Genomic DNA, 24,864 nt, shown 5'->3' with positions numbered 1-24,864 from the left:
CAAATGAAGCAACTATGGCAAAGGGTTAAGGTCTGCTATGGAGGTAGGAAGTACACAGGTGTTTATTGTATTGCTTTCTACAGGTCAGCATTGTTCTAAGAACTTTTCATGTAATATTTCTCTTTGATCTTCACAACCACCCTATGAGAGAGGTATTATCATTATTTCCATTTTACTGTTAAAGAAACTGAGGCAAGAGAGGTCACAAGAAGATTAAGAAACTTGCAGAAACAAATCTGATGAAGAAAAAGAAGGCAAAAAAAAAAAAAAATACCAGGCATGAAAGAGGGGATATCACCACATATTCTGCCGACATTAAAAACAGAGACTATAGAGCCACTACGGAGAACAGTGTGGAGATTCCTTAAAAAACTCAAAATAGAACTGCCATATGACCCAGCAATCCCACTCCTGGGCATACACACTGAGGAAACCAGATCTGAAAGAGACACGTGCACCCCAATGTTCATCGCAGCACTGTTTATAATAGCCAGGACATGGAAGCAACCTAGATGCCCATCAGCAGACGAATGGATAAGGAAGCTATGGTACATATACACAATGGAATATTACTCACCCATTAAAAGAATTCATTGAATTTTCTAATGAGATGGATGAAACTGGAGCCCATTATACAGAGTGAAGTAAGCCAGAAAGAAAAACACCAATACAGTATACTAACACATATATATGGAATTTAGAAAGATGGTAATGATAACCCTATATGCAAGACAGAAAAAGAGACAGATGTATAGAACAGACTTTTGGACTCTATGGGAGAAGGCGAGGGTGGGATGATCTGAGAGAACAGCATCGAAACATGTATGTTATGAAGGGTGAAACAGATCGCCAGTCCAGGTTGGATGCATGAGACAAGTGCTCGGGGCTGGTGCACTGGGATGACCCAGAGGGATGGGATGGGGAGGGAGGTGGGAGGGGGGTTCAGGATGGGGAACACATGTAAATCCATGGCTGATTCATGTCAATGTATGGCAAAAACCACTGCAACATTGTAAAGTAATTAGCCTCCAACTAATAAAAATAAAAAAAGACAAAAACAAAAAACAAACAAAAAAAACCCAGAGACTATTACAAATTTCATACCAAAAAACTGATGATTTTGTTTGAATATATACATTTTTAGAAAATGACAAAAGAAAAAAAAGAAACTTGCAGAGCACATTAGTGGTGGCGCAGTCCAAACCCAGACAGTCTGCCTCCAGAGCCTGTGCTTTTAACCACCCAAGTAAAAGAACCAGGATTACTTATCTTGGAGGGCAACGCTCAGAGTGTGTTTAACAGTGATGGGGTCACAAGCCCATCCCCAGTGCTCCTGCTAAGTGCTCATTCCTTTTACACAGCAACTCAAAGTGGGGACACAACTTTCATATTTGTTTCCTTGGAACTTTGCAAATAATCAAATGCATATCAAAAGTTCTTGCTGGATAGATGAATGGATTAAGAGTATTCTGGTTTTTGTCTAGAAATAGGGCCTTCTGTTATGAAGGACTAGGAGAGCTACCTGCTTTAACTAATCTTTGGCTCCTGCATCCTGAGGCACACTTTATCTGCAATTCCATCCCAGGTCAAGATTTAAACCATACATGTCTTCCAGTGAACAATCCCAAGGCTGTATTATTTCCTTCCTGAGCTTATATTCTTGTCCCTTCTCTCCCTGTATTCCCAAGTCTAACTTTGTTTACATTCACAGTATCTTCCCTAATACAATGTGAGATGATTTGGAAGCACAGACGTGGTCCTTGCCATCTCTGAACTTCCTTTTCACTCTAGCACATAGCACAGAGGTTGGAATTGTCTAATAAATGCTTATTAAATAACCAGCATAAAAAACATAGAGCTTTTGATTTTAAAACCTCATTGAGGATAAAATGAATGCTTTTCCATAATGTTTAAAACACTAAAGAAAAAAAAAAGGAACAAACCAGTATCTTATTAGTAAACTGTGAAACAGTGAAGACATTCAGTGGGCATTCAGCTACAAGAATCAGATTCTTGTTTTAATTAAAGGCACCAAGCCAAGCCTGCATCAAAGAGGTAGTCACAAAGAACAGGCTCTTCAACTTGTGGCTTGAATCACAAACCAAAAGCAAATTTCCCACATGCTTTTATGAAAAGGATGGTCGGCCACATATTGTTTTGTTTTTTGTTTTGTCTTGTTTTCAAGGCTCAGCCATACACACAAACTATAATCACTTTCAGTAATCTGATCTTCTAGCTAAAAAGTCACAGAGACTACAGATAATGTTCAACTTTACAATACTGAGCAGAAAACATCAAAGGCTTTATTTAACTATGAGGATTTTACTCTTCACCCCTTTTGCTTGCACATTCCTCATGGCACCAGAAGATGGCACTCTTCAGCTAAATTTGATGAAACCCATTTGTGCTGACAATAACTTCGTGAACTATGGAAACTGTACCACAAGAGGCGGTAACAATGAACAGATGCATAGTACTAGGTTTCAAATGATTTTCTAAGAGCCACATTCTAAAAGTGTATTTCAGACAATCATCAATTTCTCCTTACTTAGGAAGAAGCACAAGAGTTGGGTTCTTAATTCCTGAAAATTCTGTTGGGTCTCTAGTCAGCACCCTTGCCCATTCCCTACATCAGCTATTTTAAAACAACTTCACCATTCTCTGCATTCTCACTGTATCGTCAACCTCTCATTCTTTCTCTCAGACATTAACAGTGCTCATCACTCTGTTTCTTTCTCTCTCCTTTCACACTCACTCACACACACACACAGAAGAATCCTCTCCACTCTGTCCTTCCCTTCTGTTATGATGTATTTTACCTGCAGCTACGGTGTGCTATATGTGCCTGTTTATGGCCCAGGCGCCTCTAATACCCCAGTCAGGAATGCACAGGCGCCTGACTAGTGTTCTAATAAGGTAGTAAGGAAGCCCACGCTCCAGAGGCTGCGAGGGCTTCTGTTATCTGTTTCTTGACAAAGATTGATCCATCTCTGAGATATGGTTAATTAGCAAATTAGGATTTTACTGGTGAAACGTATGGCATGTGAAGTTAGAAATGAGCTATCACTGGTGAAATTGAGAGATGTGCATTGGCTAAAATATAAGATATTTCTACTCATTCCTACTCTTTCTCAGAGAGGGAATGTTATAAGAACCAGTAGAAGTCATGAACTATGAACTCTGAATTACAACCTTCAGTCCCTTCTCATCATCATAAATACTGTTGTTTTTCCAGGGTTTTGTTCTACTTTCTTTGGGTTCTCTGTACATCACCATGGTAACATTTATTCCCGTGGCTCTAACAAATCTCTGTCCTTACACAGGTCTTTCTCCTGAATTAAATTCTAAGTGCTTTTTGGACATCTCCTATCTCCATTTGGACGGTTGGATGGCATCACTGATTCAATGGACATGAGTTTGAGTAAACTCTGGGAGCTAGTGATGGACAGGGAGGCCTGGCATGCTGCGGTTCATAGAGTCGCAAAGAGTCAGACACTACTGAGCGACTGAACTGAACTGAACTGAAGCTAGTGGTTTTAAGCAACAAACCATTATCTCTAGAAATTAAATCTTAAGAGACTGTAATAAAATCTACAGGTTCTTTCATCTTTTAATGCTTAGATTTTAAAGCATTTGCTCATATAATAGTCACAAAGGTTCACCAGAATGTGTCACAGGGAGTGATTCCTCATTATTTGCTGAGGTAGAGTCTTAGCACAAACACTCTTGATCATGGAGGAACATGCCAGAAATTTCAATATTAAAGTTGTCCTGAAAAACATATAGAAGGAAAATTTCTCTCCATTCTCCATCATTCTTTTTTCTTTTCTAAAGAACCCAGCAAACCAGAGTCAAACTGTACAAACTTTCTTTATGGTTAGGCACAAAATAGGACTTTGCTGAAATAACAAGTGAATTAGTGATAGCTATGATCAGAGAAAATATATAACATAATATAACTAGCTTGGTGGAAAAAAGAAAAAGCACAATCGGGAAAAAATGGATCCTTCTGAGCACATCTAATTAGGGTTAGTTACTGGTTGCCCTTAGTTTTAGTGAGAGCTGCCTTTAAACAAAGAAGAGCAGAACACAGTTCTCATCTCTTTACAGTATCTATTGACAAGAATTATCCATTGGTTAGTGAAGAACATCTCAGGGCAGTAATACTAATATTCTATAGTGATTTTCAATACTGAATTTGTAAGAAAAGTAATTAATTACTAAATTAGACTAATTCACATATAGTACATAGTACATATGAAATACATAGCTGATTTGTTCAATATTGTTTGTTTTTCAAATTTATTATAAAAAGATAAAAGAGGAAAATATATTAATTTACAGGTAGCCAAAAGGCCCAATGACCAAGGCTGTGATTCACTGGCTACAGTATTATGAACTATAGTCACCATTGAGTACATTATGTCCTCATGACTTATTTATTTTATAACTGGAAGTTTGGTACCTTTGATCCACTTCAACAATTTTGTCCACCTTACACCCCCTCCTCTGGCAAAGACTAATATGTTCTTTGCATCTATGAGCTGGATTTTGTTGTTGTTGTATTTTAGATTCCACATATAAACATGATCATGTGGTATTTGTCTTTCTTATATCACCTAGCATAATGTCCCTGAGGTCCACCCATGTTGCTAATAAATAATATTAATAAATACATATTAATAAAATTTAAAACAATAATCTCTTAGTATGTATTTTTATTGGCCCTGATTCTCTGCTTGAACCTTGATTGATACAACTGATCATATAATGTCACGTACATATACATGTTTGTACATGTCTTATCTTCCTAGTCATATTCAAATGTATAAATGAGATAATAATTCATTGAACACTATGTGTCAAGTGTTAAGTGTTGTATTAAGCCTTTTAATACATGAACTCATTTTATCCTCACAACCACCTGATGAGACATGTAGTATTATTAATCCCCATTTTATAGAGGCTAAATAATTTGCCTAACTTACACAGCTAAGGAATGGCAAAGCTGGAACTCAAACCTGAAGTTCATTTATTCCAAAGCTGATGCACTTTACTAGAATAAATAGGAACCCTTACACACAAATGGAAGGAAAGGGGAAAAGACAGAGATAGAGATATACAGAGAAAAAGAAAGCTATGTAAACTGAGACAGACCATGATTCTTAAATGTAAGTAAACTGCTTATAACACTGTGTCAATCACCTGTTGTTCCTATCCTAGGCAATATTCTCACCTTGGAGGCAATGCTCTAAGAAAGAGTCAGAGCAATCTTCTAAGGAAATTCTGAAGTACAAATTGTTACAGGGACAAGCACTAGGGTACTTGCCCCAGGCCAAAGGAAATCAAGTTCTCTGTATTCAATAGATATGTCAAGATACTTCAGCTGCCCAAAAAATGTCTTTGTTTTTCATACTGTGGGATAAAATAAATATTTATTTTCAAACAAAGCAAAAAATAGATAATATCATAATATCATTCAGCTTAATTGGTTTGATTCTACTTTATCCTCACAAAATCTGTGATGCAGGTAGGGCAGAAATATTTTCTGAGGCTTCCCTGGTAGCTCAGTGTTAAAGAATCTGCCTGCCAATGCAGAAAACACAGGTTTGATCCCCGGTCTGGGAAGATCCCACCTGCCATGGAGCAACTAATCTCATGTGCCACAACAATTAATATTCAGCCTATGCTCTAGAGTCCGGGCTGAGCTCACGGGCTACAACTACTGAAGTCCAAGAGCCGTAGACCTTATTCTCCACAACAAGAGAGGTAACCCCTGTGAGAAGCCTGCATATGGCAACAAAGAGAAGTTTCTGCTCACAGCAACAAGAAAAAGCCCACACTGTAACAAAGATCCAGCACAGCCAAAAATAAATACTTTTTTAAAAAAGAAATACTTTTCTCACCTGTACAATGGAATTAATAGCTAGTCAATAAAATGAAGTCATTTATTCAAAGTCATACATCACAGGAAAGGGTAAGACTAGTTCTGTGAGCCCAGGCTAGTGTTTTCTCCAATAGACTAACATGATATGGTTGAGCTACTTATAATCAAGAAGCTCCTCATACTTTGTGTATTGTACCATTAGTATCCAAGGTTTGAAGATATACCAATATGACTAAAGTAATGAGACATTTTCACAAGTCACACATGAAACCAGTCCTATTTTCCAAACTTGCTTTGTTCTTTGGACATTTGTACTTACTTCCTTTCCCATTTTAAATGCTTTTTGCCCTGATATACAGCTATTTCCTTCTCATCAGGTTTCAATTTAAAATGCCCTCTTCTCAGGAAAGCCTGTCTCAACCACTCTGGTCAAGATAGGATCCTTTGCCATTCTCTACGTAATACTACTATTATATCCTTTCTCACTGCCCTTCTTAATATATGAAGTCAGTTATTTGGTTTTTGTTTTTATTATTCATATTCTGCTTTAAGAACACAAGCTTCTTAAGACATGGACTCTGGTTACGACTATATCAGACAGCACTCAGAATAATGACTAACATACATATTAAATATGTGTGTTTGCAAATACATATTAAATTATGAAAAATAAGAAAAAAAAACTAGAAAAAAGTTAAAAGCGAAACTGTCAACTTTCAAAGAAAGAAAAGAACCCTCATTATTAAACTTTAGCAAACAGTATTTATAGGGCTGCTTTTTGGATCTTCTGTGTCTCTTTTTAATCTTCCTTAGTTCACTAAGACGAAACTGACTGAGGATTTTAAAGGAAAGCTGTTCAGAATTTATACACAAGATACTGTAATCCTTTGGCAAACATGTTTTCACTAAATGTGGTTTTGAGATAATGCAGTTTTATGTATGTATATCCCAAACTGAAAACCAGCCATCTTATTATATGCTCTGTACAGTTCATTCCACTTAAGAGAACAGTCTATGCAGTAATACAGAGGGAGAGAGATAATCAGTTTAGACTCCACATTTCAAAACAGGAATTACTAAGACCAGAACAAGTACGTGTGGATAGTGCCATAATTTAGGAGAAGACCAGACAATTACTTAGGCAGCTATTGCAAACCTGTAACCCAGGCAAAGCAAATTTAAAAGGAATTGCATTTCAAGCCAGTAAGAGCGAATTCAAACTTTAAGAAGAGGTATAGTCTGTGCAATATTAAACTTACATGAATATATATAGCCATGGTTTTCCCTCTAAACATTCCCCCTTTTAGAATGTGCACATTTGCATGAATGTTTTCCTATTCTTTTACTTTCAATCTATCTGCATCTTTATATTTTAGATGTGTATCTTATATAATTGCTTTTAAATTTTAACAGTCTGTCAATCTTTGTCTTTTAACTGAAGCATTTGGTCCCTTTATATTTAATTTAATTACCAACATGTTTGGGTTTAGATATATTACAGTCAGTGCCATGCTAAGCCACTCATATTTGCTCTAGAACTGGGGCATTCATTCCCTCAGCTGCTGAGCACATAGGTAGTCAACAGGTTTCAGCTGAATCCTTCTTTGGGACTTGCCCTCAGCTGGAATACAGCCTTATCCAAGGTCATATCCCCTTTAAGGAAGCTGGGAGAGGACGGAAAATGGTATCCAACCATTAGTCAGGGAGAGGGGTGTAAACGCCTGCGTCTTTGCAGGGCCACCCCAATCCCAGGTTCCCTGTAGAATCAACCAAGGCTTTTATTACCATCGCATTGCAGTTTAAATTTCTTCGGTCTATCTTGCTTCTTCACTCCCTCACAGATGTTAATCTCAAAAGGCCATCCCAACAAACTTCCTTCGGGCAAATCTCAGTCTCTGAGTCTGTTTCCCAGGGAATTTAATTTGTGATATCTATCATCTTATTATGTGTTTTCTACTTCTTCTGCCTGTTATATTGCTTTTCTTGACCTTCTTGCCATCTTTAGGACTGAGTATTATTATTTATCCTAATTTTCCTACATTAGTTTGGAAATGATGTGCCCTTTTTCTATTCTAGAGGTTATCCTAAAAACAATAAAATACATAATTGAATTAGCAAGTCTAAAGTTAATTAATACTTTTCCCCTACTCTGCAATATGATAAGGATTTTAAACATTTTAACTCCGTTTACCCTTTTCCCTATTTATATGTAATTTTTTTGTCTTTCTTTTTTATATTTTAAATTTTGAAAGTATAATAACACATTTATAGGAGACTGGGAAATTACAAAACAAGGTTACATATAGTTCCACTATATATTACAATTATTTTTTTAAGTAGACAAATTAAGAGTTTGAGTTGGAGTTTCAATATCAAACTCTTAAAAATTAATAGAATGGATATACAGAGAAGTAGAATATAGTAGACCTGAAATGCACTATGAACCAACTCAACATAATTAAGATTTATACAAATTTCACACAATGGTAGGATATGAAGTCTATTCAAGTTCCCATAGATTATAAACTAGGAGACACTGGAACACATTCAGGAACACAAAGCAAGGTGCAAAAATTTCATGGTCTAAAGGTACTGAAATCATACAGAGTCTGTTCTCTTATCACTGTGAAATTATGTTACAAATCAGTGTCAAAAGATGTAATCCATATCTTGAAAATAATCCATATCTTTTCAAGTGCAATGTGACATTTACCAAGAGAGATCTTTGACTTAACTGAAAGCCTCAATATTAGAAGACTGAAAAAACAGAGAGTTATTGCTGAGAAGAAAGCATTTAAATGAAAAATTAATATCAAAGATATTTTAAAAATCCCATGCATTTGGAAATTAAATGTCCACTTTTAAATGACAGATGTTTCTAAGAAGCCATAACAAGGAAAATTAGAAAATATTTGCAAAGAATAAAAATGAAAAGAGAATTTACCAGAATTTGTTGCATGCAGCTGAAGCTACTCAATGCAATTAAACACAATATGGAATCTTGAATAAGGTATGAAAACAAATAATGGACACTAGCATAAAATTTTGTGAAATTTGAACAAAATCTGTACTTTAGTTAATAATACTGTGTCATGTTAATTTCTTGGTTTTTTTTTTCTTCTTTTTACAACATAGTATTTCTTTATAGGCTCAAAACTGGATTAAAAATTTCAGTTCAGTTAAGTCGCTCAGTCCTGTCCGACTTTTTGCAACTCCATGGACTGCAGCATGCCAGACTTCCCTGTCCATCACCAACTCCTGAAGCTTGCTCAAACTCATGTCCATTGAATTGGTGATGCCATCCAACCACCTCATCCTCTGTCATCCCCTTCTCCTGCTTTCAAGCTTTCCCAGCAGCAGGGTCTTTTCCAATGAGTCAGCTCTTCACATCAGCTGGCCAAAGTATTGGAGCTTCAGCTTCAATATTAATCCTTCCAGTGAATATTCAGGACTGATTTCCTTTAGGATGGACTGGCTGGATCTCCTTGCAGTCCAAGGGACTCTTAAGAGTCTTCAACATTACAGTTCAAAAGCATCAATTCTTCCACACTCAGCTTTCTTTGTAGTCCAACTCTCACATCCATACGTGACTACTGGAAAAATCATAGCTTTAACTAGACGGACCTTTGTTGACAAAGTAATGTTTCTGCTTTTTAATATCCTGTCTAGGTTGGTGACAGCGGAGGCATGGGTTGGTGGTGGCCTGCTGCAGGGTTGGGGGCACTGAGTGTAGCAAACATGCCTGGGATCTTTTGAAGGCGGTCACCATTGTCTTCATTACCTCCACCATAGTTGGGCCCCAGGTAAATAGCAGGGAGGGAACACAGCTCCACCCATCAAAAGAAAATTGGATTAAAGATTTACTGGAAAAAAAAAAAAAAGAAAGAAAAAAAAAAAAAAGATTTACTGAGCATGGCCCCGCCCATCAAAACAAGACCCAGTTTCCCCCTCAGTCAGTCTCTCCCATCAGGAAGCTTCCATAAGCCTCTTATCCTTCTACATCAGAGGGCAGAGAGACTGAAAACTGCAATCGCAGAAAACTAACCAATCTAATCACATGGACCACAGCCTTGTCTAACTCAATTAAACTATGAGCCATGCCATGTAGGGCCTCCCAAGATGGATAGGTCATGGTGGAGAATTCTGACAAAATGTGGCCCACTGGAGAAAGGAATGGCAAACCACATCAGTATTCTTGCCTTGAGAACCGCATGAACAGTATGAAAAGGCAAAAAGATAGGACACTGAAAGATGAACTCCCAAGGTCGGTAGGTGCCCAATATGCTACTGGAGATCACCAGAGAAATAACTCCAGAAAGAATGAAGAGACGGAGCCAAAGCAACAACAACACCTGGTTGTGGATGTGACTGGCGATGGAAGCAAGGTTTGATGCTGTAAAGAGCAATATTGCGTAGGAACCTGGAATGTTAGGTCCACGAATCAAGGCAAATTGGAAGCGGTCAAACAGGAGATGGCAAGAGTGAACATCGGCATTTTAGGAATCAGTGAACTAAAATGGACTGAAATGGGTGAATTTAACTCAGATGACCATTATATCTGTGGGCAAGAATCCCTTAGAAGAAATGGAGTAGCCATCATAGTCAACAAAGGAGTCCGAGATGCAGTACTTGGATGCCATCTCAAAAACAACAGAATGATCTCTGTTTGTTTCCAAGCAAACTATTCAATATCACGGTAATCCAAGTCTATGCCCCGACCAGTAATGCTGAAGAAGCTGAAGCTGAATGGTTCTATGAAGACCTATAAGGCCTTTTAGAACTAACACCCAAAAAGATGTTCTTTTTCTTATAGGGGACTGGAATGCAAAAGTAGGAAGTCAAGAAACACCTGGAGTAACAGGCAAATTTGGCCTTGGAGTACAGAATAAAGCAGAGCAAGGCTAATAAAGTTTTGCCAAGAGAACGCATTGGTCATAGCAAAACCCTTTTCCAACAACACAAGAGAAGACTCTACACATGGACATCACCAGATGGTCAATATCAAAATCAGATTGACTATATTCTTTGCAGCCAAAGATGGAGAAGCTCTATATAGTCAGCAAAAACAAGACTGGGAGCTGACTGTGGCTCAGATCATGAACTCCTTATTGCCAAATTCAGACTTAAATTAAACTAAGTAGGGAAAACCACTAGACCATTCAGGTATGACCTAAATCAAATCCCTTATAATTATACAGTGGAAGTGAGAAATAGATTTAAGGGACTAGATCTGATAGAGTGAGGTTCATGACATTTTACAGGAGACAGGAACCAAGACTATTCCCAAGAGAAAGAAATGCAAAAAAGCAAAATGGCTGTCTGAGGAGGCCTTACAAATAGCTGTGAAAAGAAGAGAAGCCAAAAGCAAAGGAGAAAAGGAAAGATATACCCATTTGAATGGAGAGTTCCAAAGAATAGCAAGGAGAGATAAGAAAGCCTTCCTCAGTGATCAATGCAAAGAAATAGAGGAAAACAATAGAATAGGAAAGACTAGAGATCTCTACAAGAAAATTAGAGATACCAAGGGAACATTTCATGCAAAGATGGGCACAATAAAGGACAGAAATGGTATGGACCTAACAGAAGCAGAAGATATTAAGAAGAGGTGGCAAGAATACACAGAAGAACTATACAAAAAAGACCCTTATGACTTAGATAACCACAATGGTGTGATCACTCACCTAGAGCCAGATATCCTGGAATGTGAAGTCAAGTGGGCCTTAGTAAGCATCACTATGAATAAAGCTAGTGGAGGTGATAGAATTCCAGTTGAGCTATTTCAAATCCTGAAAGATAATGCTGTGGAAGTGCTGCACTCAATATGCCAGCAGATTTGGAAAACTCAGCAGTGGCCACAGGACTGGAAAAGGTCAGTTTTCATTCTAATCCCTAAGAAAGGCAATGCCAAAGAATGCTCAAACTACCGCACAATTGCACTCATCTCACATGCTAGCAAAGTAATGCTCAAAATTCTCCAAGCCAGGCTTCAACACTAGATGAACTGTGAACTTCCAGATGTTCAAGCTGGTTTAGGAAAGGCAGAAGAACCAGAGTACAAATTGCCAACATTCTCTGGATCATCAAAAAAGCAAGAGAGTTCCAGAAAAACATCTATTTCTGCTTTACTGAGTAAGCCAAAGCCGTTGACTGTGTGGATCATAAAAAATTGTGGAAAATTCTTAAAGAAATGGGAATACCAGACCACCTGACCTGCCTCCTGAGAAATCTGTATGCAGGTCAGGAAGCAACAGTTAGAACTGAACATGGAACAACAGACTGGTTCCAAACAGGTAAAGGAGTACGTCAAGGCTGTATATTGTCTTCCTGCTTATTTAACTTATATGTGGAGTACATCATGAGAAATGCTGGACTGGATGAAGCACAAGCTGGAATCAAGATTGCTGGGAGGAATATCAATAACCTCAGATATGCAGATGACACCACCTTTATGGCAGAAAGCGAAGAACTAAAGACCCTCTTGAGGAAAGTGAAAGAGGGGAGTGAAGAAGTTGGCTTTAAGCTCAACATTCAGAAAACTAAGATCATGGCATCCAGCCCCATCACTTCAGGGCAAATAGATGGAGAAAAAGTGGAAACAGTGGCAGACTTTATTTTTTTGGGCTCCAAAATCACTGCAGATGGTGACTGTAGCCATGAAATTAAAAGACGCTTGAAAAAAAAAAAAAGATGCTTGGTCCTTGGAAGAAAAGTTATGACCAACCTAGACAGCATATTAAAAAGCAGAGACATTACTTTGTCAACAAAGGTCCGTCTAGTCAAGGCTATGGTTTTTCCATTGGTCATGTATGGATGTGAGAGTTGGATTAAAAAGAAAGCTGAGCACAGAAGAATTGATGCTTTTGAACTGTGGTGCTGGAGAAGACTCTTGAGAGTCCCTTGGACTGCAAGGAGATCCAATCAGTCCATCCTAAAGGAGATCAGTCTTGAGTGTTCACTGGAAGGACTGACGTTGAAGCTGAAACTCCAATACTTTGGCCACCTGACACAAAGAGCTGGCTCATCTGAAAAGACCCTGATGCTGGGAAAGATTGAAGGTGGGAGTAGACAGGGACGACAGAATATGAGATGGTTGGATGGCATCACCGACTCAATGGACATGAGTTTGGGTAAACTCCGGGAATTGGTGGTAGACAGGGAGGCCTGGCGTGCTGCAGTCCATGGGGTTGCAAAGAGTCAGACATGACTGAGGGACTGAACTGAACTAGGTTGGTCATAGCATTTCTTCCAAGTAGCAAGCGTCTTTTAATTTCATGGCTGCAGGCACCATCTGCAGTGATTTTGGAGTCCAAAGAAATAAAGTCTGTCACTGTTTCCATTGTTTCCCCATCTATTTGCCATGAAGTGATGGGACCAGATGCCAGGAGCTTAGTTTTCTGAATGTTAAGTTTTAAGCCAACTTCTTCACTCTCCTCTTTCACTTTCATCAAGAGGCTCTTTAGTTCTTCGCTTTCTGCCATAAATGTGGTGTCATGCATGTCTGAGGTTATTGATATTTCTCCTGGCAATCTTGATTCCAGCTTGTGCTTCATCCAGCTTGGCATTTCGCCTGATGTACTCTGCATATAAGTTAAATAAGCAGGCTGACAATATACAGCCTTGACGTACTCCTTTCCCAATTTGGAACCTGTCTGTTGTTCTATGTCCAGTTCTAACTGCTGCTTCTTAACCTGTACACAGGTTATTATTAATCTGTACACAGATTATTCAGGAAGCAGGTAAGGTGGTCTGGTATTCCCATCTCTTGAAGAATTTTACACAGTTTGTTGTGATCCGCACAGTCAAAGGCTTTGGCATAGTCAATAAAGCAGAAGTACTTGACTTCGCATTCCAGGATGTCTGGCTGGACATCATCATGATTATCTGGGTCATGAAGATCTTTTTTGTATAGTTTTGTGTATTCTTGCCACCTCTTCTTAATGTCTTCTGCCTTTGTTAGGTCCATACCATTTCTGTCCAAAAGTTCAAGCTTCACTCAAGTGTTTTAAAATCACTAAGATAATAAATTTTCTAGACTTTTAGCAGTAATACTAGATGCCAAAATACATGGAAATATATCAAAGCCTTGGGTTACTATAAATCAGAAATCAAGTATTCTATTCATACTAAGTCTAACAAGTGGAGTCAAATCAATTTATGTGTAATCATTATTCTAGGTATCTCATATAGGTGGGTCACACATTTGTCCTTTTGCATTTGGCTATATCATTTATAGCACTGTGTTTTCAAAGTTACTCCACATTGCACATTCATCAGAATTTCATTCTTTTTAAAGGTTGATTAATATTCCTTTGTATGGATATGTCACATTTTGTTTATGCTAATTGACATTAGAGAGTTTCCACCTTTTCAGCTACTGTGAATAATGCTGCTATTAACATTGGTGTGCAAGTATATGAGTCCCTGCTTTCAATTCTTTTGGGTATATACCTAAAAGTAGAATTGCTGGTAATTCATATGGTAATTCTTTGAGGAACTTTAACTTTGAGGAACTTCTATATTATCTTCCTGATTCTCTTAAATACATTTTAATTCCCTGTTGAATTTAACTTTGAGGAACTTCTATATTATCTTCCTGATTCTCTTAAATACATTTTAATTCCCTGTTGAAATTACCCATTTTTTAAAATTTATATTCTCTACCTTTGTTTTTTTCCTATATATTTGAACATGTACATAGTTATTTAAAAATCTTTTTTGGATGACAGTAATATCTAGATCATCTATGGATCTGCTTCTATTTCTTGGGTTTTGGTCATGTCATGTTGTCTTTTGGTATACCCTGTAATTTTGTACATAATGCCTCCAGAGAGGATTTCCCTTTCTTCTAGCAGGCAGATATAATGGTAACTGATCACCTTAAACCAATCAGGGGGCTGTGCTGAGTGCAGGTTTAATTGCATTTCCAGTAAAGGTCAAGCTACTTTGGGTTCATCTCCATTCCAAGAGCATAGCCCTCCAGGATTTTTAACTGAGACCCTGGGAATTCATTGAGATTTCTCCCTCTGGCAGTTTATAACTCTAGTCTGTATCTTGTGAGACTGCCAAAATGTCTGCTTTTCAAAGGCTTTCCAATGAGATTTTTTTTAGCCTCCCATTCTGTAAAGCCCAGGATGTGGCAAACATCCCAACAGGATAACTGCCTGTATGCATGAGGTTCCCTTAGTGTTCCATAAAAGCTTGCTGGCTTCTTGTCCCCAGAGCAAAGGTCTCCCAGTATACAGTCCTGGTTCTCAGTGCCTGCTTATGCCTAGTATTAGCAAATTCCTCAAGGGAAAAAGAAGCTACAAAAGTCAGCTCACCTTTCTTGAGATTCTTTTAGCTCACCTTCAGTCTTGGGGTTCAGCCCTTTGGGATCTCAGCCCAAAGCATGGTGTACCAAGGTCCCACTCCTGGTAGAAACTGTACTATATTTTTACCTTCATAGCCTCATAAGACTATATTTTAGGTCATATATCTCCAGGCAAACAGTTACAAAATCAAGGCTCACCTCTCTTAAATCTTATCCTTTCTCAGATCTTTTTTTTTTTTTTTTAATATTTACTTATTTTATTTGTCTGTTCTGAATCTTACTGGCAGCACTAGTTTCTCTGATCTTTGATCTCTAGTTGTGGCATTCGAATTCTGAAGTTGTGGCACGTGGGATCTAGTTCCTTGACCAGGCATTGAACCGAGGCCCCCTGCACTGGGATCAGAGAATCTTAGCCATTGGACCACCAGGGAAGTCCCCCTTTCTCAGATCTTAATCAAGTAATTCCTCACTACCTTGTTAGTTCTTTGAAGCTTTAACATATACTTTAAAAATATTTTCTCTGCCTATTTTCTTTCTTTTAAAAAAATATAATTTTAATTATTTTTGGCTGTGCTGGGTCTTAGTTGTTGCTTAGGCTTTTTCTCTAGTTGCGGTGCACAGACTTCTCATCGCCATGGCTTCTCTTGTTGCAGGGCGCAGGGTCTAGGTACGTGAGCTCAGTAGTTGCAGCTCCCCGGCTCTAGAGCACAGGCTCAGTAGCTGTGAGGCACGGGCTTAGTTGCTCCACAGCATGTGGGATCTTTATGGAAGACTGAACCTGTGTCCCCCGCATTGACAGGCAGATTCTTTGCCAGTGAGTCACCAGGGAAGCCCCACTGCTTTCTTTTCTAATCACACAATTCCTATGCCATAGCGGTACTATTTAGTACTACTGGTCTTAAAGTATTGCCAGTTTGGGTAAGTTTAAGAACATAATTCCCAAATGCAGAGAAACTACAATTTTTTTTTTTTTAAAGACAGTCTTAGGAAAAAGATATATTTTAGACTTAGAAAACTTATTTATTTATTTATTTTTCATTTATTTTTATTAGTTGGAGGCTAATTACTTTACAATATTGTAGTCGTTTTTGTCATACATTGACATGAATCAGCCATGGATTTACATGTATTCCCCATCCTGATCCCCCCTCCCACCTCCCTCTCCACCCGATTCCTCTGGGTCTTCCCAGTGTACCAGCCCCGAGCACTTGTCTCATGCATCCAGCCTGGGCTGGTGATCTGTTTCACCCTAGATAATATACATGTTTCGATGCTGTTCCCTTTATTATTTTCAAGTTTTAGAAAGATAACCATTAATTTATGCTAGAATTATGTTCTGCTTTCATTTCTTATCCATTAAAATGAACTTGAAAAATGAGGTACTTAAACTATAATTTCACTCATAACAGAATATGTACCAACATATGCCTTATGTTTTAAAGGCTACTATATTAAAAACAAGATAAAACCGCATCTATTTCTAATCTCTTGAAACAGTATTTCTAACATAGCCAGATGATGTTAATAAGTCTTCCTGGGAGGGTTACAGTGGGGATGGATTTTTCTCCTAATCAAATATATTTGCTTTCTTTGGAGATGCAGAACACACATTAGTATGTTAAAGATCCTAAGAAGTCCTCAGTAAAGTCAACTCTTTATATTTGTTTAACTTTCTGTTTTCAAGTATATCTGATTCATGGACTACCTTTTAAGGTTACTCAAGAAATCCAGTTTGAGAAAGGTGACCTTAAAAAAGGAAAATAAACATATCAAATAGTTTTGGTTATTTATATGTTATTATAGTTGATTATATAACTTCCTTTGTCAGTCTTTTCTGACTCTGGGTAGCAGAAAGAGCATGAGCTTTTTTTTTTTTTTTTTGAGCATGAGCTTTTTATAGAGACAGAGTTGGGATCAAATTCTGGCTCCACCATGAAAGGCAAATTCTTCTCTCTTGTTAGTCATATTTCTTTATTTGTAAAGTGGGTTTGGGGGGCTTTCACAGGATTATTTTAAGTACTAATGACAATATGAAGTATCCAGTATACTGCCTGGCCCCAAAGTTTCCTTCTATTTTAAAAGTCCTCAAGGATCTGAATGGCCAATTGGAATGAACATAAGATTGATATCTTTCAACCTTCCTTGATTTGGAACTCTTCTTTGCTAATTAATTCCCTTGCTTCTTATATTAGTATTTCTCTTCTGACTACATAAGAGGATGTTATACTCCTAGGGAATAATTTATTTTTATTCTGACTGACAGAATGTCTAGAGTTAACCTGATTTTTATTCTCTTAGAACTTTGGAAAGCTTCAGGTCTCCCTGTCTTATGACCCTATATAATTTGTTACTGTAATAATTATAATAATTATCTTAACATACTGTAATTATTTATTTTCTTCCCTACTAGACTCTAAGTTCATAAGGTCAGGATACCTTCTTCCCTGCTAAATGTACACACCTAGCACCACTGGCCTGTTTAAAAGGTAACCATTCAATAATTAGAACTATTAATAAGTTATAATAATTGGGATCTCAATAATATAAAAATATAATTCTTAGATGAATTCTTAGATGTTTTTAATATTATTTATATAGAAGATATTAGCAGAAAACAGGGAGTTAAATTTACTTATCCTCAAACATTTAAAATATAAGTGCTATGGAACCAATATTTACTACTAGAAATCTTATTCTGTTAGAGTGATTTTCCTAAGATATATCCAGTAGGATAGAAATTAAATAATAAATACACATATATACTTTCTACATATATTTTCAGCATTCGAGAATGACTCCATTTATTCAAAAGATATGTTCCAGAAAGGATGGATGCAAATAACACTTTCATACTATAAATATTTAAAAATCCATCTGATTAGAGTAAACTAAACTTCAAGTGTATTTGAAAAGCAGGAATCCCTCTTTGTAATAAGCATGTTCTCATACTGGTCTGTCTTACTCAGATTTCTGAATACAGAGATTTTCAAAGTGGGGAACAGTCCTAATTTGGACATATCAAAATGGTAAGAAGTTCGACACAACTCAAAATCAAATTAACTTTTACTTTTTGAAAATAATTTTTAGTCTATGTATAAGTAATAAATATAATGTGTTATTAATATAGTTTTTTAATGTGTTATTACACTTAGAATGGATAAACAACAAGGTCCTACCATATAGCACAGGGAACTATACCCAGCCTCCTGGGATAAACCATAATGGAAAACTATATATATATATATATATATAAAAATAAAAGAATGTGTATATGAATATAACTGAGTCATGGTGCACAGCAGAGATTGGTACAATTAAATCAACTCTACTTCAACTAGAGAATAGGTTTTTCCATATACTAGAAAATAAAAAATACTTACTATTATTTTCTTACAGTCTTTTCCTCTGCATAGTTCGGTATAGGTAGAGTATTGCACATATATAATCCAGCTTCCAACAAAAACCGCCAACCAGGAAAAGAAAAGATATTTCATCCGCACATATGAGAAGCGAGCCTGTAAGTAAAAGAGCACATAACAATCAATCATTCAGCACCCAGTCAGCACTCACTGTCCTAGAACATGACTTTTCCCCCTTTCTTGGAAGCACTCAATATATATTCTAGGCTTTCATATGGCAATTCTCCTAGAACAATGTGTACTTTCACTGAGTCTAAAAAGCATTGGTCTTAGAAAAGGAAGCTCCTTGGTCTTGCCAAGAAAAAGAGAACAAAATACCCTTTAAAATGTATAATCTTTCAAATACCAGCAGCATCCAAAGCTCCTCATTAAGCACAAGCACGCGCACCACGCTACCCTGGACACCCAGTAAGATCAGGTAAAGAGAGACACAATCCCCTCTTATGACAAGCTTACAGAAGACTGGTTCAAATAAGAATCTTAAAGTTCTTTATGAGTAAGTATGGAAAAAACAATTGTGTTTTAAAGAAATAAAAACAGAGAACTTGGCTACTAGTCTAAGTACAGTGAGGTACAACTAGAGTTAAGAAATGAAACTTCACATTCATTCCTATTTCTCTGCTGTATTCACCAATGCTTCATGTTCCTTTTATTCAATCAATCAAATGCTTCACCTAACAGATATTCTGTAAATCTGAGGGAAAAGTTACAACTACTAAAGGAGAAGAAAGATTAAGATATATTAAGAATAAATGACTCCCCACATGCCAGTCTGTAAAGCTGTACAATAGGATCCTCTTTGCCTTGCTTTGCAACTTGTGCTCTGGTATCTAATTGCGACTCGGGTCAGTTGGTGGTTTTTCTCCATCAACTACACATCAAACAGTTTCATCTCCAAAACTGTCAGCTGGTCAAGATAATTTGACATTTATGTTTTGAGTCTGGAACTCCAATGGTCTGATTTTATAAATAACTGAATTTAGGACCATTGGGAGAATTGAGCAAAAATAAATTAAAGACATGTAGACAAACAACGAAAAGCTAGTTTTGCTTTTACAACCCCAAGTCAGTTTCTCACACTGGACAACAGTAGGATACTGTGAGCGCTGTGGGCATGCAAAGAAAGCCGAAAGAGATGAAAGAGACATGAGGGCATCTGCAGAGACAATGAGTGCAGAGGAAAAAGGGACTCAGAAATAAATACTGAACTCTTTTGGCTTTATTTGTGGTTTAGATATCGGTCTTTGTGAGGTGAATCCCAGTACCAAAAAGCTTGAGTACAACAAATTCACAGTTAAATGATAGGTCTCTGAGTTTTATTATTAAAATATTTTTTTAAATGCCTTAAATGCAAGTTATTTTTGCATAGCTCTAAATAAATCCAATAAAAAGAAAGTCCAGATAGATTTCCAAATTAAATCACATAAATGACCATGAGTATACACCAAGGGGTTTGTTTGAAAGATATTTAAGATTACCTGGCTCTAATAAGAGGTCTAGTCATCAGACAGAAATTGATATGTACTAGTATTACAAAGCTTAAATATTATTGAGTGACATAATGCCTACAGAACATAAGCACTTTGCTAGGCACACAGAAAATACTCAACAAATGTTAGCAAAATCAATTTGCAAGGCCCTGAACAAAAAGCCAGTAACACTGTCATTATGATAGGCCACCGCCTTCTTTTTGGGCTTGCCAAAAAGAAAACTGAATCTGAATCTGATTAAGCCTTTAGCTCCAACTACCAGTTTACAGGAAATACAGGAGACAGAGGCATATAAGTAACACTTAAGTAAATGACAGTATTAGGATACAATCAGCAAACTCTAGGCTGTGGGAAATGCAGCAATACAAATAACCCAGTTCTTCAACAAATAAATTACAAGAGAGAAAAGAGAGAAAAGATAAGAAAACCAAAGATCCAAAAATACTAAGAAATATTGTATATTAAAAAATCACATTTCGTGGATCTTTTTTGAGTCCTGATTCAAATGAAAAACTGTAAAAAAACAATGACATTTATGAGACAATTGAAAACTTGAAGGCTGACAGGATATCTGATGCTGTAAAGGCATTATTTTAGTTTTTTAGGCATAATAATGTGATGTTTAAAGAAAAACGACTTAATCTTTTCGAGATAGACACTGAAACATTTATGAATGAAACAGTACCTGGGATTCGCTTCAAAACAATATAGGAAGGGAAAGGTAGGTGGGAAAAGTATTAAAACAATACTGGCCATGAGTTGGTAACTGTTCAAGCTGGGTGATGGTTACACGCCTTCTTTTGTACAGGTTTTTCTCTACTGATTTAACATTTTTTTATGTTGTACGATAAGGAATACTTTCATACCAAGATATCCACTTTCCACACATTCATTCAGCAACTATCTATTGTCTACTATGTGCCTGGCGCCACCTTAGGCACTTTCAGAACATTTGCATTTACAGTGACAAACAAATCCTAAATACCAGATAAGTACCCTTAACACAGTTCAGAGGGTTTCTTGGACAACGGTAGCATGGCATGATTTTAGTTGTATAAATCCAATCTTTTGTGTGTATGTGGCCATTAGAGAAAGATTATTTAATAAAAGATGATAAGATAACTGTTAATCATTTGGAAATAGCATATTTAAAAACCTAAAACACATCTTACACCAAAATAAATTCCACAGGAAACTGATACACATGTAAAATATGAAATAATACAATACAAATGCAGGGATTTTTCAAAAATGTTTTTTGAGATGCAAAAATTCTAAATACCACAGATCTCTAAAAGAAGACATTGACTATGTAAAAACTTTAAAGTTGTGACAAAAATCACTGTAAACAAAGCTGAAAGATAAAATGGGATGTGACAGGAGTTTTCATCATTAGATTAAGAGAGAGTAGCCAGAGGGCTCAGGACAAGAATTGAAGTCAGTAGGAGATTTGTACTCACTCCTATGATGGTGGTAGGGTTGTTGTCACGGCTTTTGTGAAAAAGCAGTTAGCCATATACATCAAAAACTCTAAAAAATTTCATCTAGCAAATTCTACATTTAGGGATGTCTCACAAGTGAAGAATTAAGTCTACACTATACACATACCCACACACACATCCCCCCACCCACTCCCATGTAATATATATGACATCTTTTACACCTATTATTATAATAGTGCATTATCAGAGGCAACCAAGTTTCAGCAATCAAGAAGTTACTGAATACAATTATTGAAACCATTTTATTTTAGGAAAGCTATTTACAAGCTATTTATGGGCAACAACTTTATACTCCTAGATATCATTAAACTATGTACAATTAGAGACAGCACTGTACAAGAGCAGACAGCAGAATTAAACAGAGCAGACTTAAGGACACCAATCTTCATTATTTTGCCCGTTATTCATTGTGTACAAAGAGGCATGAAAGCAGTTTGAAATCTTTTAGTGGCCATAAAGTTACAATCAACCACTTACGTGAGAAGTTCGATCTTATAATATTGAGATGGGGTTTTAAAACAAGATTAATCTCAATTAGTTTAGTAAAAAATCAAGGAAGACCTTACACTGTAAAATAACATTTTCTTTTTTCCTTTTTTTGCCTTGCTCTGCAGCAGGTAGAAGTCACAGAGTGAAGGAAACCACGCAGACACGGTGAGCAGGTTCTCTGCTAGCTCAGAACCTGGTTCTGTCTTACCTTCTCCTTGACACCCACCTCAAGAAGTCTAGTAACGTCAACTACCTTTGGAGTCTCCATCAACAATTTCCATTAGCTATCAAATGCATATCAAGCTTAATAGATGTTGGCAGCAAAGACCTGTCTATTTCTTCCTCCTGCACAGCCAATTTAATAAAATTTGAAGTCATTTTGTTTTTCTCTCAAAGAGCTACATTAAATTTTCTTTCCTCTGGCATATGTTTAAATGGAAAAATACCCTGTAAACTGGCTTGCCCACTGTGTGTTCGTCATGATACAGAATGCCAAAATTTTTGGAGAGGAAGCTGGATTGATGATGTTCCCAGCAGGGCAGTGGGCATCACCTGTTATATATAAATGACAAAAGGAATGAAACACATTTTTATTCTAGTATGTCATTGAAATTACCGTGATTTGAGGGTAACACAAACTAGTATAAAGGCTTTCATGTGTCCTTTAATTTCTGCAGATCCTGTTGCCTCACATTTTAAAATAAAGATTGAAGAAAAACAGCCATAAATGACATCTGTAGCTACTGACTAATTTTATTTCCCTGTGTGGCACTCACTAAAATGTTCCCAGTGGTCTGTTCTATACCAATTACCTAGACAATCTAGACTTTGATGAAAAAATATAGTTACTGTTTATGACCTTTTTTTTGATGCTGAACTATCCAAAATACTGCCCAGAAGCAAAATTTGTTCTGCTGATTTGGGGCCTAGCTACTTCCCTGGTGGCTTAGCTGGTAAAGAATCCGCCTGCCTGCAATGCGGGAGACCTAGGTTTGATCCCTGGGTTGGGAAGATTCCCTTGAGAAGGGAATGGCTACCCACTCTAGTATTCTGGCCTAGAGAATTCCATGGACTGTATAGTCCATGGGATCACAAAGAGTTGGACACAACTGAGTGACTTTCACTTTCACTTTTCACTAGTGGTACATTGCTTTATTCCAAATTATGCTCCTGAAAGTCATGATAAGAATTTTAGAGAATACACTTATGGCATGATTCTCAACTAGAGTCAGTTTTGCCCCCTGGGGATACCTGGCAGGGTCTAGAACCACAAAGGGTGATTGGAGTCTTGTCTGTTGAGGCCAGAAATGTTGCTAAACATCCTTCAATGCACAGGAGGGCTCCCCACATCAAAGACTTATCTGCCTAAACATCCATAGTGCTAAAGCTGAGAAAACTTGTATTATGGTTACAAAATAAAATGAAAGCAAAGATTATGGGGTTGAAAGAATCAAATTTGTATGACACTATCATTTTATTTTAAATTAGTCTTTAAAGCATAAGCTACTACTTAATTAGAAAAATATAACATCTGTCTGGAAATAATAGAAATAATTATTAATGACTAAATGATTGGCAATATCTTATTATAAATAAAGAAAAATCACTGGAGATGGAAAATATATAAATGATGAAACAAACTCTCTACCAATTCTACTGTAAAGAACAGTGATACTTTTACTTTTTTTTAATATTGTTTGGTTTCACTGTGATAATTTTATTTCATGACAAATCTGAAAACCTATGAACTTATTCAAATAGTTTTACATTAAGTTTTTGAATTAGGCATAAAGAGGCAACACATCAAAATTCAGCTACATAAGACTACTTCTATATTACTTACCTATTTTTCACATTCAACATCATTTATTAGGTTGATGCAAACATAACTACAGTTTCGATCTGTTAATTTTTGTTTGCTTTTTCTTTTTAATTCATTTTTTATTGAAGGATAATTGCTTTACAGAATTTTGTTGATTTTTGTCAAACCTCAACATGAATCAGCCATAGGTATACACATATCCCCTCCCTTTTGAACCTCCCTCCCACCTCCCTCCCATTCCAGGTTGATACAGAGCCCCTGTTTGAGTTTCCTGAGCCATACAGCAAATTCCCGTTGGCTATCTATTTTACTTATGGCAATTAAGTTTCCATATTACTCTTTCCATACATCTCACCCTCTCCTCCCCTCTCCCCATGTCCATAAATCTATTCTCTATGTTTATTTCTCCACTGTTGCCCTGTAAATAAGTTCTTCAGTACCATTCTTCTAGATGCCATATATGTGTTAGAATATAATATTTATCTTTCTCTTTCTGACTCACTTCACCTGTATAATAGATTCTAGGTTCATCCACCTCATCAGAACTGACTCAAATGTGTTCCTTTTTATGGCTGAGTAATATTCCATTGTGTACATGTACCACAACTTCTTTATCCATTCATCTGTCATTGGACATCTAGGTTGCTTCCATGTTCTAGCTATTGTAAATAGTGCTGCAGTGAACAATGGGATACATGTATCTCTTTCAATTTTGATTTCCTCAGGGTATATGCCTAGGAGTGGGATTGCTGGGTCAGGTCATATGGTGGTTTTATTCCTAACTTTTTAAGGACTCTCCATACCGTTTTCCATAGTGGCTGTATCAATTTACTTTACCACCAACAGTGCAAGAGCATTCCCTTTCCTCCACACCCTCTCCAGCATTTATTGTTTGTAGACTTTTTGATGATGGCCATTCTGACCAATATGGGGTGACATCCCATT

The 24,864-nt window shown here is 36.8% G+C and overlaps 1 protein-coding gene across 2 annotated transcripts in view; it reads right to left on the bottom strand.

The window, feature by feature from the left end:
- DIPK1A (divergent protein kinase domain 1A) overlaps positions 1-24,864 on the bottom strand; it is a 117,312-nt gene that overhangs the window by 17,302 nt on the left and 75,146 nt on the right. For both annotated transcript variants that reach the window (XM_043460628.1, XM_043460629.1), the window contains one exon: positions 18,578-18,712. In XM_043460628.1, the coding sequence (XP_043316563.1) occupies positions 18,578-18,712 (135 nt within the window). The remainder of the gene's footprint in view (positions 1-18,577; positions 18,713-24,864) is intronic.

The sequence above is a fragment of the Cervus canadensis genome, chromosome 2, assembly GCF_019320065.1.
Source record: "Cervus canadensis isolate Bull #8, Minnesota chromosome 2, ASM1932006v1, whole genome shotgun sequence".
Taxonomy (NCBI): Eukaryota; Metazoa; Chordata; class Mammalia; order Artiodactyla; family Cervidae; genus Cervus; species Cervus canadensis.
The sequence above is the reverse complement of the archived record's forward strand: the minus strand, read 5'-3'. Positions and strand labels throughout refer to the sequence as shown.